This window comes from Plecotus auritus (genome assembly GCF_963455305.1).
Source record: "Plecotus auritus genome assembly, chromosome: 6".
Taxonomy (NCBI): Eukaryota; Metazoa; Chordata; class Mammalia; order Chiroptera; family Vespertilionidae; genus Plecotus; species Plecotus auritus.
The window spans coordinates 100221547-100235866 of record NC_137773.1 but is presented as its reverse complement, the minus strand read 5'-3'; the positions used below and the strand labels follow the sequence as shown (position 1 = coordinate 100235866).

At 45.9% G+C, this 14320-nt stretch overlaps 1 protein-coding gene across 2 annotated transcripts in view; it reads right to left on the bottom strand.

Moving 5' to 3' along the window:
• Positions 1-6801: 6801 nt before the first annotated feature.
• Positions 6802-14320, bottom strand: part of XPO7 (exportin 7) — a 96822-nt gene continuing 89303 nt past the window's right edge. For both annotated transcript variants that reach the window (XM_080674230.1, XM_080674231.1), the window contains exons 22-28: positions 13929-14011; positions 13475-13689; positions 13125-13263; positions 10970-11130; positions 10137-10235; positions 9563-9690; positions 6802-8375 (exon numbers count right to left, since the gene is read on the bottom strand). In XM_080674230.1, the coding sequence (XP_080530356.1) occupies positions 8282-8375; positions 9563-9690; positions 10137-10235; positions 10970-11130; positions 13125-13263; positions 13475-13689; positions 13929-14011 (919 nt within the window). In that variant the 3' untranslated portion in view covers positions 6802-8281. The remainder of the gene's footprint in view (positions 8376-9562; positions 9691-10136; positions 10236-10969; positions 11131-13124; positions 13264-13474; positions 13690-13928; positions 14012-14320) is intronic.

Here is a 14320-nt window from a genome sequence, read left to right as displayed (position 1 = left end):
GGGGAGGGGCGGTTCCTCAGCTTGCCAGCCTGATCCCCTTAATTGTTCTCCCCTGCCGGCCTGATCACCCCTAACTGCCTCTGCCTCAGCCCCACCACCATGGCTTTGTCCGGAAGGACGTCCAGAAGATGTCCGGTCTAATTAGCATATTACCCTTTTATTAGTATAGATACTAGAGGCCTGATGCATGAAAATTCATTCAAGAGTAGGCCTTCATTCCCCTGGCTGCTGGCACCGGGTTCCCTCTGGCAGGTACCTGGGACCTGGGCATCCCTCCTCTAGCCGCCGGCAGGCACCTGGGACCCAGGCTGCTTCCCTCCTCTGGCCACCGGCAGGCACCCAGGACCCGGGCTGGCTTCCCTCTGGCCCAGGCTTTGTCAGGAAGGATGTCCGGAATGACGTCCGGTCTAATTAGCACATTACTCTTTTATTTTTATATATATATATATATATATATATATATATATACACACACACACACACACACACACACACACACACACACACACATACATATATACATATGTATATATGTATATATATACACACACACACACATATATATATATATATATGTATGTATGTATGTATAAAATTGATTTCAGAGAGAGGAAGGTAGAGAGAGAGAAACATCAATGATGAGAGAATCATTGATCAACTGCCTCCTGCATGCCCCCTATTGGGGATGGAGCCCACAACCTAGGCATGTGCCCTGACCAGGAATTGAACTGTGACCTCCTGGTTCATGGGTTGAACCTCAACCACTGAGCCACACTGGATGGGCAATAAAGACAGTTTTACTTCTTCCTTTTTTATCTGTGTGCCTTTTATTTAATTTTTGTGCCTCTTTGTTCTGGTGAGGACCTCAGGTACAATGTTGAAGAGAATTGTTAAGAGTTGGCATCCTTTCCTTCCCTTGTTCTTGATCTAAGGGGAAACATTGTTTTTTTTACCTTCCAGTATGCTGTTAGTTTTTTTCTAGATGTCTTTTAAAAGGTTAAGAATGTTTCTATTCCTAGTTTGCTGATAATTTGTTGGATAATAAATGGTTATTAAATTTTGTCATGTGCTTTTTATCTAGTAAGATCAGCTTTCTCCTTTATTTTGTTTATATGGTGAACTGCATTTATTGATTTTTTTAAAATGTTAAACCAAACTTGAATTCCTAGGATCAATCTCACTTTGTCATGATATCCTTGTTATTTCTGAATATGATTTGCCTGTATTTTATTAAGGAATTTTGCATTTATGTTCATGAGGAATATTAGTCTAGTTTTTCCCCCCTTTTAATGTCTTTGTCTATCAGGGTTTTGTTATCAGGGAAATGTATGTTTCATAAAATGTTTGGGAAAGTGTTTCCGCCTCTGTTATTTTCTGATTCTTGTGCAACTTCAGGTGCTCTGACTGCAAGAGCAGGGATGTGTCCTTGGTGCAGAGCACTCTGCCCTCATCTTCTTACTGTCCCATAGGACTTGCTCTGCCTTGACTGAGTTGCTGCTCTATCCTGGAAGCTGGGAATCATACTAGAATCCTCTTCCCTTTACTCTCCACATCCAATTGGTCACAAAGTCCTGTTGACACCCCTTCTCCCCCAATATTTCTCAACTCCCCACAGCTCTTGTCTCGGTTCAAATCCTTATTACCCACTAGCTGATGGGTTAAACAAAGATTGGTCACTAGCTGGGGCCAGCGTGGCTTAGTGGTTGAGCATGATCTATGAACCAGGAGGTCAGAGTTCAATCCTCAGTCAGGGCACATGCCCAGGTTGTGGGCTCCATCCCCAGTGTGGGATGTTTAGGAGGCAGCCAATCAATGATTCTGTCTCATCATTGATGTTTCTATCTCTCTCTTCCCCTCCCTTCCTCTCTGAAATCAATAAAAATATGTATTAAAAGAAAAAAGATTGGTCACTAGGCTGCTTTGCAAAGTGGCCCTTAGTGGAAATTTCTGGCTTTTAGGGTGAAATCGCAAGCTCTTGTACCCCACTCCCCAGTCAGACAAGTGTAGGTCTGCACGCGGCCTCCAGCCGTGCTATTTCTGCGCCTCCTTGAAAGGTACCACGTTTCATGCCCCCGTTTTTGCCCTTCCCGGCCTTCTGCCCACTGGCTCGTTCTGGCGGGACTCCGCTTGCGGGCTCCTCTTTGGTACTCGCAGAGCAGGATGAGCCGCGCAATGACCATCCCTGTCCGCCTGTCTGTCCACTTCTCTGAATTCTTCCCGGCCAGGGGCAAGTCCGTGAACAGTGCCTCAGCGAGCACCACCGCGGATACTGGGTGAGGCCACGGTGCGTGTGAAGTCGAACCTCTACCGCACACGGTTCGGTGCGGGTCTGACCCCGCAGGAGTCCAGGTCGGGTTTCCCCAAGAACGCAACCGTCCAGCAGTCAACCTCACCCCGGATCCCAACCCCTAAGCAGCCGCAATGCGGGGGCGGTCGGCGCCGCGAGGAGTCACAACTGCGCCTGCGCAAGGCAACGGAGGCAAGGCGAGCGGCGGCCGGGGGAAGACGCAGGTCGGAAGTGGGCCTGTGTGCGCAGTGCCAGGGGGGACGCTAGGACGCAACCACTTCCAGGGCGCGGCGGCTTGAAGGGAAGCAGTGCCGGGGCAGGGGTGGCCACTTTCCCTCAGTCCTTCGCAGGGTCGGGGGTCTGATGTTGGTGGTTTCTGCTCTTTCCTTTTGGTGGAGGGCTATGGCCACGGTGTGAGTTTAACGCGCCCAAACCAGGCGGCTGGGGCTCCCTGCAAGGGCTTCACCCAAATCAGATCCAACCACTCTACCTTCCAGCTACCATCTGCAGGCACTGCCTACGTCCCAGGCACACTTCCTTTCCATTCATCCTCATCCTTTTCGATTGGGCTCAGCTCGTAATGAGCACGTTTTGGTTGCAGAGGCTGGAGAGGGAGTGGGGAAAGGGCTACCTCAAATAGGGCAGGTCGGCGAGGGAGACTTCAGAGAGGGAGGGGGGCTCTGTCTTGAAAAGGGCAGGTGGGCAAAGGGCATGCAACTCTAGCCTGAGAAGTGAGGGTTCTGCAGATGGTGAAAAGGCAGGGGAGGAGGCAGGATGTGGAGGCAGAGGTGGCAACGGTAGCTGTCTGGTTGGATGGAAGAGTTCCACTGCAGCACTTAATGGTTTGGTTGGTAGTTTATAACTCGATTTGCTTTGTGATGAGAACCCCAGACTGCAAGCTGTTGAAGGATGGGGAATTGGTTTTCTGAGAAATGGAAATGACAATGGCCTGCTGTATTCTTAATTAAGAGAGGATGCTTTACTTTCATTGCACAGTATAATCAGTCTTTTAAGAGCGGAGAGATGGCTTGGGTTTTCTCATTTCCAGACCACTGCTCTTACATTTGCCCACCCTTTTAAACTATCAGACCATACCATGGCCCCTCTGAGCTTGAGGTAAGGCCACTTCTATTGTCCAACTCATCAGTTCTTATCCTGAGCTTGGTTGTCCACCAGAACTTGAATCCAGACATGCATGGATTTGCTTAATTTGTTACCCATTGGCTGACAGGGATTGATTGTCACTTTTATTCATTTGTGAACTAATGGGATGGTTTGGACCACATAGATGATCCTGTATGCTTGTCTCAGTTTCTGTCTTCATAGTTATCAAGCAGAATTTAAAATATAATTGTGTGTGATGCTTGTAAAGTACTGTTCACTGTGTTTTGCAGTTTGTACTGGTGAGGTCCCTCAGGCAGAATGATGGCAATGAATTTGCCTTGCAAATGCTGGGTTTGCTTTTCTGGTGCTTTCTAAAAGGTAGTTGGCCTATAGTGGATGCTAACTATTTGATGAATGGACAGACAGCCTGTCCTGAAAATCATGAGTTTTTCTGAGGAAGTGTGTGTGTGTGTGGGGGAGTATTCCAAGCTTGATTCTGTCCTCCACTCTGATCATCTGATGCCCCACTGACAGCTGATTTGTTTAGTTGACCCACTACTCCTGAAATACACCAAGGTGGCTGACCAATGGATTCCAGGGTCTCTAAGAAACCCAAGCCAGGTGTAATGGACCCAGGGTCCAGCTAGAGGCAAGAATCCATAGACATTATTGAGGTCCTAATTTGCAGTTGTATTAATTATGGCTGGTGACTACATGTTCATCCTTTTAAAGTTTTTAAAGAAACAGGACTGTTAAATAGTTATAACTATTTACATTTTCCAAGGCTCTGTTTAAAACTTATGGCTTTTGCAGGCTTCTTTTGTTGCTTTGGCACTTGGGCAAGTGTTTTGGCTCTCTACATTCAATTTATATTACCCAATGACCAGAAATATTTTGGAAGGTAGTCTGTTCCTACACTTGGTTGAAATTTCATAATAACATTTTTTTTCCACTTGGGATAAAAAACTTACTAAGAATAACTTCATGTCTGCAGAACATAAATATTATTTCCTAATAGGCTGTCACTTGTCATTGGAAAGTTGACACTTGGTTTAAAGTCCTTACTCTTTAAAATTGAAAAACCTAAAATCTGATCCTGGGTCAAATCCCTTGTCTGATTTATACTTTAGTGGGAATAGAGAACCCTTATTTTGACAGAGCCAACAAAACAAATACATACGTACACATACATGCTACAGTAATCTTCAGTAAAGACTTTAGGTGTTTTGTCAAGGTCTAATTTGTTAGGGAACACAGTCTAAAGCACTCGACTTGATGACCATAGAGCCCAGGACAGCTTAGAAATGAACAAACTTTTTAAAACATTTTCTATTAGCTATTCTTTTTTTTTGGGTAGCTAATCCTCACCTGAGGATATTTTTCCATTCATTTTTTTAGAGGGTGGAAAGGAGGAGGAGAGTCAGAGAGAGAAACATCGATGTGAGATATGCTAGTTGCCTCCCACACGAGCCCTGGCCAGGGCCGAGGATCGAGCCTGCAACTGAGGTACGTGCCCTTGACTGGAATCGAACTCATGTCCCTTCAGTCTGTAGGCCAACGCTCTATCCACTGAGCCAAACTGGCTGGGGCCCAACTCATGTTTTAACTGAATAAAACCTCCACATGATTTCTTGCGGGAATTAAAGTTTAAAGAGGTTGCTGGTTTGATTCCAAGTCAGGGCACATGCCTGGATTTCAGGCTCGATCCCCAGTAAAGGGTGTGCAGGAGGCAACTAATCAATATTTATCTTTCATTGCTATTTCTTTCTCCCTCTCCCTCTAAAAAAATCAAAACATATATTTTAAAAAAGAGAACTGGCTTTCACATTTATTAGGTTGAAAGAGGAAACTGCTGACCAGAAAAAAAGGCTAGGTTTTGGATTGCCCTGTTATAATTGTCAATTAAGCAAGGAACAGCTTCACTGTTTAAAAAAATTTCATGTGGTTGAGGGAGATTTTACCTATGGCATTTTGTCGTGACTGGACTGCACTCAGGTTGCACTGAGACCACTACCTCTGATCAGTTTTCTGAAATAGTTTTTGTGGAAGGGAAGGGTCTGTGGTTTTGGTATCAACCAGCATCTCAGGATAGTTGGGGTGGGTGGTCTTCAGGTACCTGTGAAAGTTACTTTGTCTTACTCACTACAGAATTAGAATCCAGGTTACTGAAGCAATGTGACTGGAATGTTTTACGTATTAATGGAGCCTGGCCATTTTATATTTCTACTAGAGGCCTGGTGCATGAATTCATGCACGGGTGGGGTCCATCGGCCTGGCTGGTGATCGGGGCCATCTTGCCGAGTCCCAATGGGGGCCGGCTGGCAAGAGGGAGGGACCACGGGAGGTTGGCCGGCCGCAGGAGGTTGGCTGTGGGAGCCCACTGACCACCAGGGGGACAGCTCCTGCATTGAGCATCTGCTCCCTGGTGGTCAGTGCACATCATAGCAGCCGATTGACCGGTCATCACAGTTGCGTAGACTTTTATATATAGAGATTGAGATTATACCAGGCTTGGGGATAAACTTGACTATGATGATCACTTCAATTTGCCTTCTAGCCATTAGGATACTTTTTTTTTTTGCCTTTGAAATAACTTAGCACCAAGAAGTTACCCAGCAGACAGCAGACAAAGGTACATCTGGATAAGGTGGGCAAGAGCAGCACTCTAGTCTGATTTCTTGGATGTAAATCTGTATCAAGCACAACTCCTATCTGTACTTTAATACTTTCCAATGTTCCGGCAATTATGTCCTCTCAGACTGAGGTACTACATAGTATGGGGATGAGAAGCGGTCCCTGTTCACTACAGTGGCCTTCATTTGATAATTCTGGCCCATGAGGTCTGCCAAGTATTTTAGGAGCTAACACTTATCCTTGAACTTGTCAGGTCTAATCCACATTAGAGGAGATGTCACAACAGTAACAAACTGGGCTTTCTGAAATTATTATTTCTCTGCTGGTTGCCATGCTGTCACCTGGAAACTAGTAAAGAGATAGAGTGGCTTTACTTTTATAGTTGTGGACAACAGCATGTATGTGTTAATATACACTTTCCCCTCACGCACATATGTAACATCAGTCGTGTCAGCACTGGCACACCAGACTGGAAACATGTTTTAGTCACACTTTTTGTTTTTAACCTTGAGTCAATATAAACTGTGTTCAAAAGTTATGAAAACATGTACATACTTTACTGCAGATTGAATGGTATTATGTGTGTATGTGTATGTGTGTGTATCAACCAAACCAATCATACTCTTGGAAGAAATTGAGCCAGACTTAGTGCAATGAGAAAGTAATTTCCCAAGGTTGAGGGGCCCTGGCTTTTAAGAATGCAAGTTTCAAACCTCTTCATGTGTTGAGAGTGAGACTTTCCTGTAGAAACACTAGACTTGATTGCTGAAACCAGGTCAGTAGAAACCATTGAAGTTTATTGGCGGTCACAATGCTTACACTGTATGCAGCAAACACCCTTACAAGTCTATCCGCAACCTGATCACGCAAGAAAGGATTCACCAAACAGTCGCCAGAGGAGAAGGAAGAAAAAATTAATAGGTTTGTTTCTGGGGATAGAAATAAAAATAACACCTAATTGATGAGTGTCCCATGGGCAAGAGCTGAACTAGAGATGTGTACAACTAGCAGCAACAATTGTGGAAAAAGTACAAGGCAAAAAGCTTTCTCCATTCATTTTCCTCTGTAGGTTAAATTCTTTTTAAATATTCAAAACATTTATTATGGTTTTCATTTTATAAAAATGTATATTTTTAAGGGTATGGGAGAATGTTAAATACTTCATGCTAGGCAGACCTTGTTATTAAGAACCCCTCCACTTAGTTACTCCCTCCAGTTCATACATTCACGAGTGCAGGGTACACATATAAATATCCACACGCACACACCCACACACACTGCCTCAAGGGCTGGGGAAGACTGAAAGTTGTTGGCCACACACAGTTGGGTCTCTGGTGGACTCTTCCAAATTGCTCCACAGGAGAGCAACTGGCTCAATCTCTCTCTCTGGTCTCCACCTGTACAGAGACCAGGAACCCTAATCATAGACTTACATCCGACTTTTAGAAGCAAGAGGCATCTGTCTGAGGATGAGGGTAAGCAAAGTGGGAAACAGGATGAAGCTCAGAACACCAAACACTTTTAGCTGGAGTGGTAGCACTGCGGGAGACCAGGGACCTAGGGCAGCATCTGTGGTTGCGGGGGAGGGGTGGTGCTCCGAATGGCTTAGAGTTCCTAATAACAAGGGTGATACAGTAACAGGAAGTGATAATTGGGGGGGCAAGGAAAGGGCAATAAGAAAAAATATACATTTGGAATTTTTACCTTTTTTTGCCTCTACACTGTGTCACTAAATATATCTCTGCATGTCCACACATCCTCTTCAGTAAAGCTTCAGGCCACCAGAATACACATTTTTCCTCACTCGCATACACAACCCCTCACATCAGCATTGGTGCACTAGACTCTGTAAAAATTTTTCAGTCACACTTTTTTTTTTAAACTTGAGTCAATATAAACCTTGTTCAAAATGTTATGAAAAAATGTACATGTTTTTACAAGGCAGGTTGTGGCAGGACACTGGGGGTTCTTCGCCTTTGGGTGGCCCCAGGAGGGGGCTGGAGTCTCACATATTTGTGTCTATCTCCTCCCACCACCCTTCCCACCCCATCCCCCAAGAACCAGCAGCGCCCTGCCCCCTAGTGAGTGCACTCACACCCCTATTCCCTGGGGAAACAGCGAGTTGACCTTTGCCATTTTTCCCACACCCTTGGAGGAGGGAGCAGGGATCAGCCAGGCCCTCTCCCTTGTAATTGTTTGCCCCTCGGGGCCAGACCAAAAGGACGCTGCTCTGTGTAGGTAGAGTCCAAGGAGGTGTCAGCTCATCATATCATTGCTGTTCACACCGTAAGTGGAATTCTTCATCGAGTCGTTCACTTCCCGACGGAATGCTGACAGGTTCTGGGTGAACCTAAGAGAGGATGCACGTAGGTTGGGGGAGTAAGGTGAAAGGGAAAGGTCTTTGCCTAAAGGTTTCTAGCAGACAAGTGGCTACTGAGGCAGAGCTATGAACTGATGGGTTGTGTTTCTAAGGTCAGTAAACATCAGACTTAAGACTCAGGGAAAGGTGGGCTAGTTTGTGCCCCTTCTACTGGCAACTTCAGGGCAGGCCTCGAGATCTGCTCATTACATGGGGCTGAGGGCCACCTTGGGTTCACGGCAGCACAAAGGAACCTCACTGACAGAGGCAGGAAGCAACCTTCACAAAGGATGAGGATGAAGCTATTTCATTTCTTAATGCCTAAGAGACCTATGGCATCGAGCTATGCTGTCCAATATGATAGGCACTAGCCACATGTGCCCGCTGAACACCTGAATTATGCCCAGTGCAACTGAGGAACCGATTCTAATGAAATGAAAATGCTGTATTTTAAGTTAGTTAAAGTAAAATAAACTTTAAAGTTTAATTTAGAAAAATCTCAATTCAGTTATTGGGAGAATTTCTACATGCGTTTGGAACAACTACAGTATGGGGAATCTACTTCGTCATCTGTAAATTTTATGAAATCTAAATCTAAATCATATTTCTGATGAAACTTCAGCACTGAATTGAGATGCCATGGTAAGTATAAAATACATAGGTTCTTGAACTTAGTGCAATAAAAAGAATGTTAAAATTCTATTTTAAAATACTGATTACACCTTGACAACATTTTTGATACAATGGGTTAACTAAAGTATATTAAAATAAATTTTGTGTTTTACTTTTTTAATGTGGCTACTAGAAAATTTAAAACTACTTATGTGGGTCCAGCCAGTGTAGCTCAGTTGGCTGAGCATTGACCCATGCACTGAGAGGTCACCGGTTCAATTCCTGGTTAGGGCACATGCCCTGGTTGTGGGCTCAATGCCAATAGGGGGATTGCAGGAGGCAGCCGATCCATACTTCTCTCTGATTGATGTTTCTCTCTCCCTGTCTCTTCCTCTCTCTCTAAAATCAATACAAACATACAAAGCAAACAAACAAAAACCCAAAAAAACTACGCATGTGCCTTGCTTTTCTATTGGACAGCACTGCTTAAACGGCCTCTAAAGACAAGGGATTTGAAACACAAGTCGTCTAGGATTTCTTGGCAGGGCCCTCCACACTCAACTCACCTGTCTCTGTTTTTCGTTAGAAGATTTCGCTCTATGCCTTCCATCAGGTTTTCGAAACACAGATGCATAGCCTGCTGCTTCTCTGGGGGCTGGCTGTTCACAATGCTGCTCCTCAGGTCAGAAAAATACTGGGGGCAGGAATGGGACAGGGCAGGGTGAGGAGAGAAGATGGAAGAGCAGATCAGCCCTCCATCATCTGCAGGCTTGAAGGATGGAATATCTACTAAAACTGGATATCTTTTTTTTTAAATTTCAAGCACGCACTTGCAGGATAATATATCTTTATCTCACTTAATCACCTGTTCCTTAATGGGACGCTTGACTTATGCTTGTTCATGGAAGAGCTGGTACTCTGATCTCCAAGTATGTTCTCCCCTTGTAACACTTGCTCATCCTTTACTTTTTTTTTAACCTGCCCCATGTGCTGACTTCGACCAGGTAGGTGATTATGTGTTGTTCAAAGCACGAGTTTCTCATTGTGGCATGTTCCTGTGCTGCTCACAGTGTACTGAAAAATGTTCAATTCACCTCCCCCTGCCCCTGGCGCTGGGCGTCAGGGAGATGGCTCACTTACCTTTTCATTAAGCAGTATCAAGCCAAGTAGGGGTCGGGACATAGACCACTGGTTCCTGCAGTCTTCAAAGATGATGATGTTCAGCACCGTTGACAACATCTGAAAATGGAGAAACTGAGGCAGTGACCTAGTGGTCGCTACCCAAACTAATTAGATTCCAAACAGAGGAGTTTATTAGGGTGGAAGCCTTTTCTGTCGCAGTTTGCCGACCACTGGTCTAGGATAAACCAGACAAATATTTTATGCAGCTTCATTTTAATCTTCTATTACAAGGTAAGTTTTTCTTCTAAGACATTTCCTTTCCTGTTCTTTAAAGTGGTTTGCTAATTCATTTTAAAATGAACATTCCCAGTTCACCCTGACTTGTGGAAAATGGGATCAGTCAAGAAAATGATTATGGTGCAAAATGACTTTGCACTATAGCTCCTTGCACTTATCTCAGCGGAGAGAACTTTGTAACATTTTCGGGGATGTGATGGAATGTGCATTATTTTACTGCTTCCTTAGAGAACAAGGTAGACTAAGACGAGATATGGGAGAACAAGCTTCATAGGTGCAAGCTGCTAACTCATGCTCCATGCACAGCGAAGGGGGGCAAGGCACTGTCATGGGACAGGCCCAAAGCACAGGGTTGTTGTGACACTAGAACTTCTATATCCAATGATTACTTTGCACACTCAGAACCTATCACAATCCTAAGGCATAACTTCACCCAGGCAGCAGTAGTCTGGTGAGCTATCAGACTCATTATCTTGCTTGGCCTCTCCTGTCTTGAAGAGAGGTTCTTCCCCTGTGGGACACCCCACGCTGCCCACGAACCCTCATATCCTTACTTGCTGGATCATCTCTGGATGCTGCTGCATGATGTGCAGAAAGCGGTCACTCTCCTGGTTCAGAGGTGCTGTCCTCTTCTTGGTGCTACGTGACAGCTGCTTGAAGAGGTACGTCACAATGTGGTCCAGGCAGGAGCAGCAGCCTGTGCATACCATGGTGTCTAGAAGGAAGAGGGGCCAGGGGAGAACAGAGCAGGGATACTGAGCTGCTGATGGGGACTTGGGCAAGCACGACTGACCTTAGCTGAGACCCCAGGGGTACCCAGTCAGACTGGGAACCGTCACCAGTTCAGCCAAGGCCATGGATTGGGATGCTTTTTGTTAACCTCTCACCCTTAACATAGGTCAAATTCTAAGTTTGAAAGTGAGTGTCTGATAATCCTATCTAATAAAAGAGTAATATGCAAATTGACCATCACTCCAACACACAAGATGGCTGCCTCTATGTGGTCAAAGATGGCTGCCCCCATGTGGACACAAGATGGCTGCCACAAGATGGCCAGCAGGGGAGGGTAGTTGGGAGGGACCAGGCCTGAAAGGGAGGGCAGTTGGGGGTGATCAAGCCTGCATGGGAGGGCAGTTGGGGGGGACCCAGGCCTGCAGGGGAGAGCAGATGGGGGGACCAGGTCTGCAGGGGAGGGCAGTTAGGGGCAAACAGGCTGGCAGGGGAGTGGTTAGGGGGTGATCAGGCTGGCAGGCAGAAGCGGTTAGGGGCAATCAGGAAGGCAGGCAGGCAAGCAGTTGGGAGCCAGCAGTCCTGGATTGTGAGAGGGATGTCTGACTGCCCGTTTAGGCCCGATCCTACTGGGATCGGGCCTAAACAGCAGGTTGGATATCCCTCGAGGGGTCCCAGATTGGAGAGGGTGCAGGCTGGGCTGAGGGACCCCCGCCCCGCCGCTGTGCACGAATTTGTGCACCGGGCCTCTAGTACATAAATAAATATTATTGAAATTAGTGGCTCAATGTAGTATGGATGCATATCTTCTGCTTCATAAAAAATAAATGGTTCACATGTAGCAAGTACTTCTATTGTGCTAAGGACTCTATAGATATTCTCTCTAATCTGTCCTCTCGAGAACTCCAAGAGATAGGCATTGTACTTTACAAATGAGTAAACGGAAGTTTGGAAATCACACTGCTAGTGATTAGAAGCCAAGAAGCTGGAGCTGTGAGCCCACACTCAGAGGGACCTGGGGGATGGTGTTAAACCCAGCATAGCGCAGCCTATCAGCATCTGCAGTTTGCTAGTGGGCTGCAGACTCTGCTGCGCGTTTCACAAAGATGACACTGCAGCACAGCCTGTGGACCGAGTGCTGGCCTGGCGAGGATGAACGCTTACAAGAGTAAACCATTCTGTTTCTGTCTATGCAGAGGCCCCTCCATTCTTAAGAAGCTATAAAAAAGCCTTCCAAAGCAGGGTGTGCTGCCCTGGCTGGACTGCCCTAGATATGGCTGTGCACCGGCTGACAACCCAAGTCATTCTATGCACTTACAATGTATCATGATTACTTTGCAGTTGATTTAATCTTCCATTTATGTTTTGCTCAGCCTAATAATCCAAGACCCTGATATGGCTAAAGGTCCCTTGTAATCCCCAAGTGTGCCCCCGCCTGTCTCTCTGCAGCTTCATTCCTTTTCATTCTCTTCTACATGGGTGTACAGACATCTGGACTTCTGGTTCTTTCTTGCCTCTACATGCCAGTACTTGTGGTCCCTGCTGCTAGGAAGCCTCCCCTGCTAACCTGGTAACACCTGTTCGGTTTTGAGGTTTATGCTTTGATACCAGTTCGTCAGCTTTCCTTGACTCCACTCCTGAACCCAGGAGTTTAGGGGTGCCTTCCTGAGAGCTCCCATAGCGCTTCTACTTCCCACTACTGTCCTGGGCAAGGGAATAGGTGGTTGTGTCTGTTTCATCCTCAGATAAAAAGCTCCTAAGGGACAGGGACCAAGTGTTATTAATCACTGTATCTGAAGTGCCTAGCAGGTGCTGGTCCTGAGGAGGGGATCAGTAAGTATTTGCTGGATGAGAATGTACCCAGGAGTCATGTGCTCTGTTGATGGGCCAACTCCTGAAAGAGTAAACCTTTGGATACTGGGGCAAGATCCCCTCTTTCTGTTAAGTGGTAAAAACAAGACTACTACTCCAGGTGCTTACCAAGTGCAGTAAGTCCTTCAGATATGGAGGAGAGAATGTACATGATGACGTGAGGTTCCAGGCTTGCAATGAAGTTCATGTGGTCCTGCGTCAGGACTTCCAGTAGTGAGTAGTAGGACTGGCTGAGCTTGGGATAATCCTGTGGGAGAACAGGAAAACAAAAATCAGCCCAGGCGCTGTGCACAGCTTGCGGGGAGCAAGAGCCTAAATAAAAGGGCCCAGTCCCTTCAGATAGGAAAACAAAAGTTAGAGCTGGCTTAGAGTTCTGCAGAGAATGGTTCAATCATAGTCTGAGGCCAAGAGAAGACTGCCATGAGGGATCGGGCCTGCCTAGGAAGCTGAAGGCTTACCAGGAGATCACTGTGGGGAATGGAGAGGAGCAGCTTGATGAAGGTCTGGAGAGCATTGTCCAGAGCATCGTCTCCATAGAGACGAAAGACTCCAAAGTTGACATAACTCCCACTGAGAGCAGCCTTCAGCATGGAGAAGCAGATGGAGATGCCCTTGAGCTTCAGTGCATAGACCTGGTCCTTTGGGACCTCTCCCAGTGTCAGGATGCGATTGCCTGAATAGACATGTGATATATACTTATTTAACTACGTTACAATAGGTACTTTATATACCAACTCAATCCTCCTGCTCCAAAGGCCCCAGTGCCAGCTGGCACTGTAATACAAACATTGAGTGACATAGCACGCATGGCAGTGCTGTCCTGGTTACGGCCAGAGCTGGCCTGAGACCCACATGCAGCAACCAGGATGGAGCCGGAAGTCATGTCAGGCTCGGCTCCTCTAAAGCACGTACCATACATTGTGATCATCTTGCTAGTTTCTCTGAAGAGTAAGATGCCATTGGGGGAAGAGACATCAAACTGGAGCCGCTGGGATCTGGGCCGAGAACACAGGAGAGAAAGTCAGAGGTATGCTGCTGAAGGCTGGGTACCCCAGGCTCTAATCTGAGGACCCGGGGTGATTCTTTTTGTACTGAGATATGCAGATTCCCTATCCTTATATGAAGTAACCAAGTTGATCAAAGATATTTAACTAGTGATATAGCTTTTATCTTGAAGACCAACATGTTAGATTCAAGTTCTGCTGCTCAAATAGAAAACATTTGAAGGAAACAAAAATATGAGGCAGCAGATAAAATTACTCTTAAAATTGTTTGATGAAAGCAGACTTCTACCACCATCACTT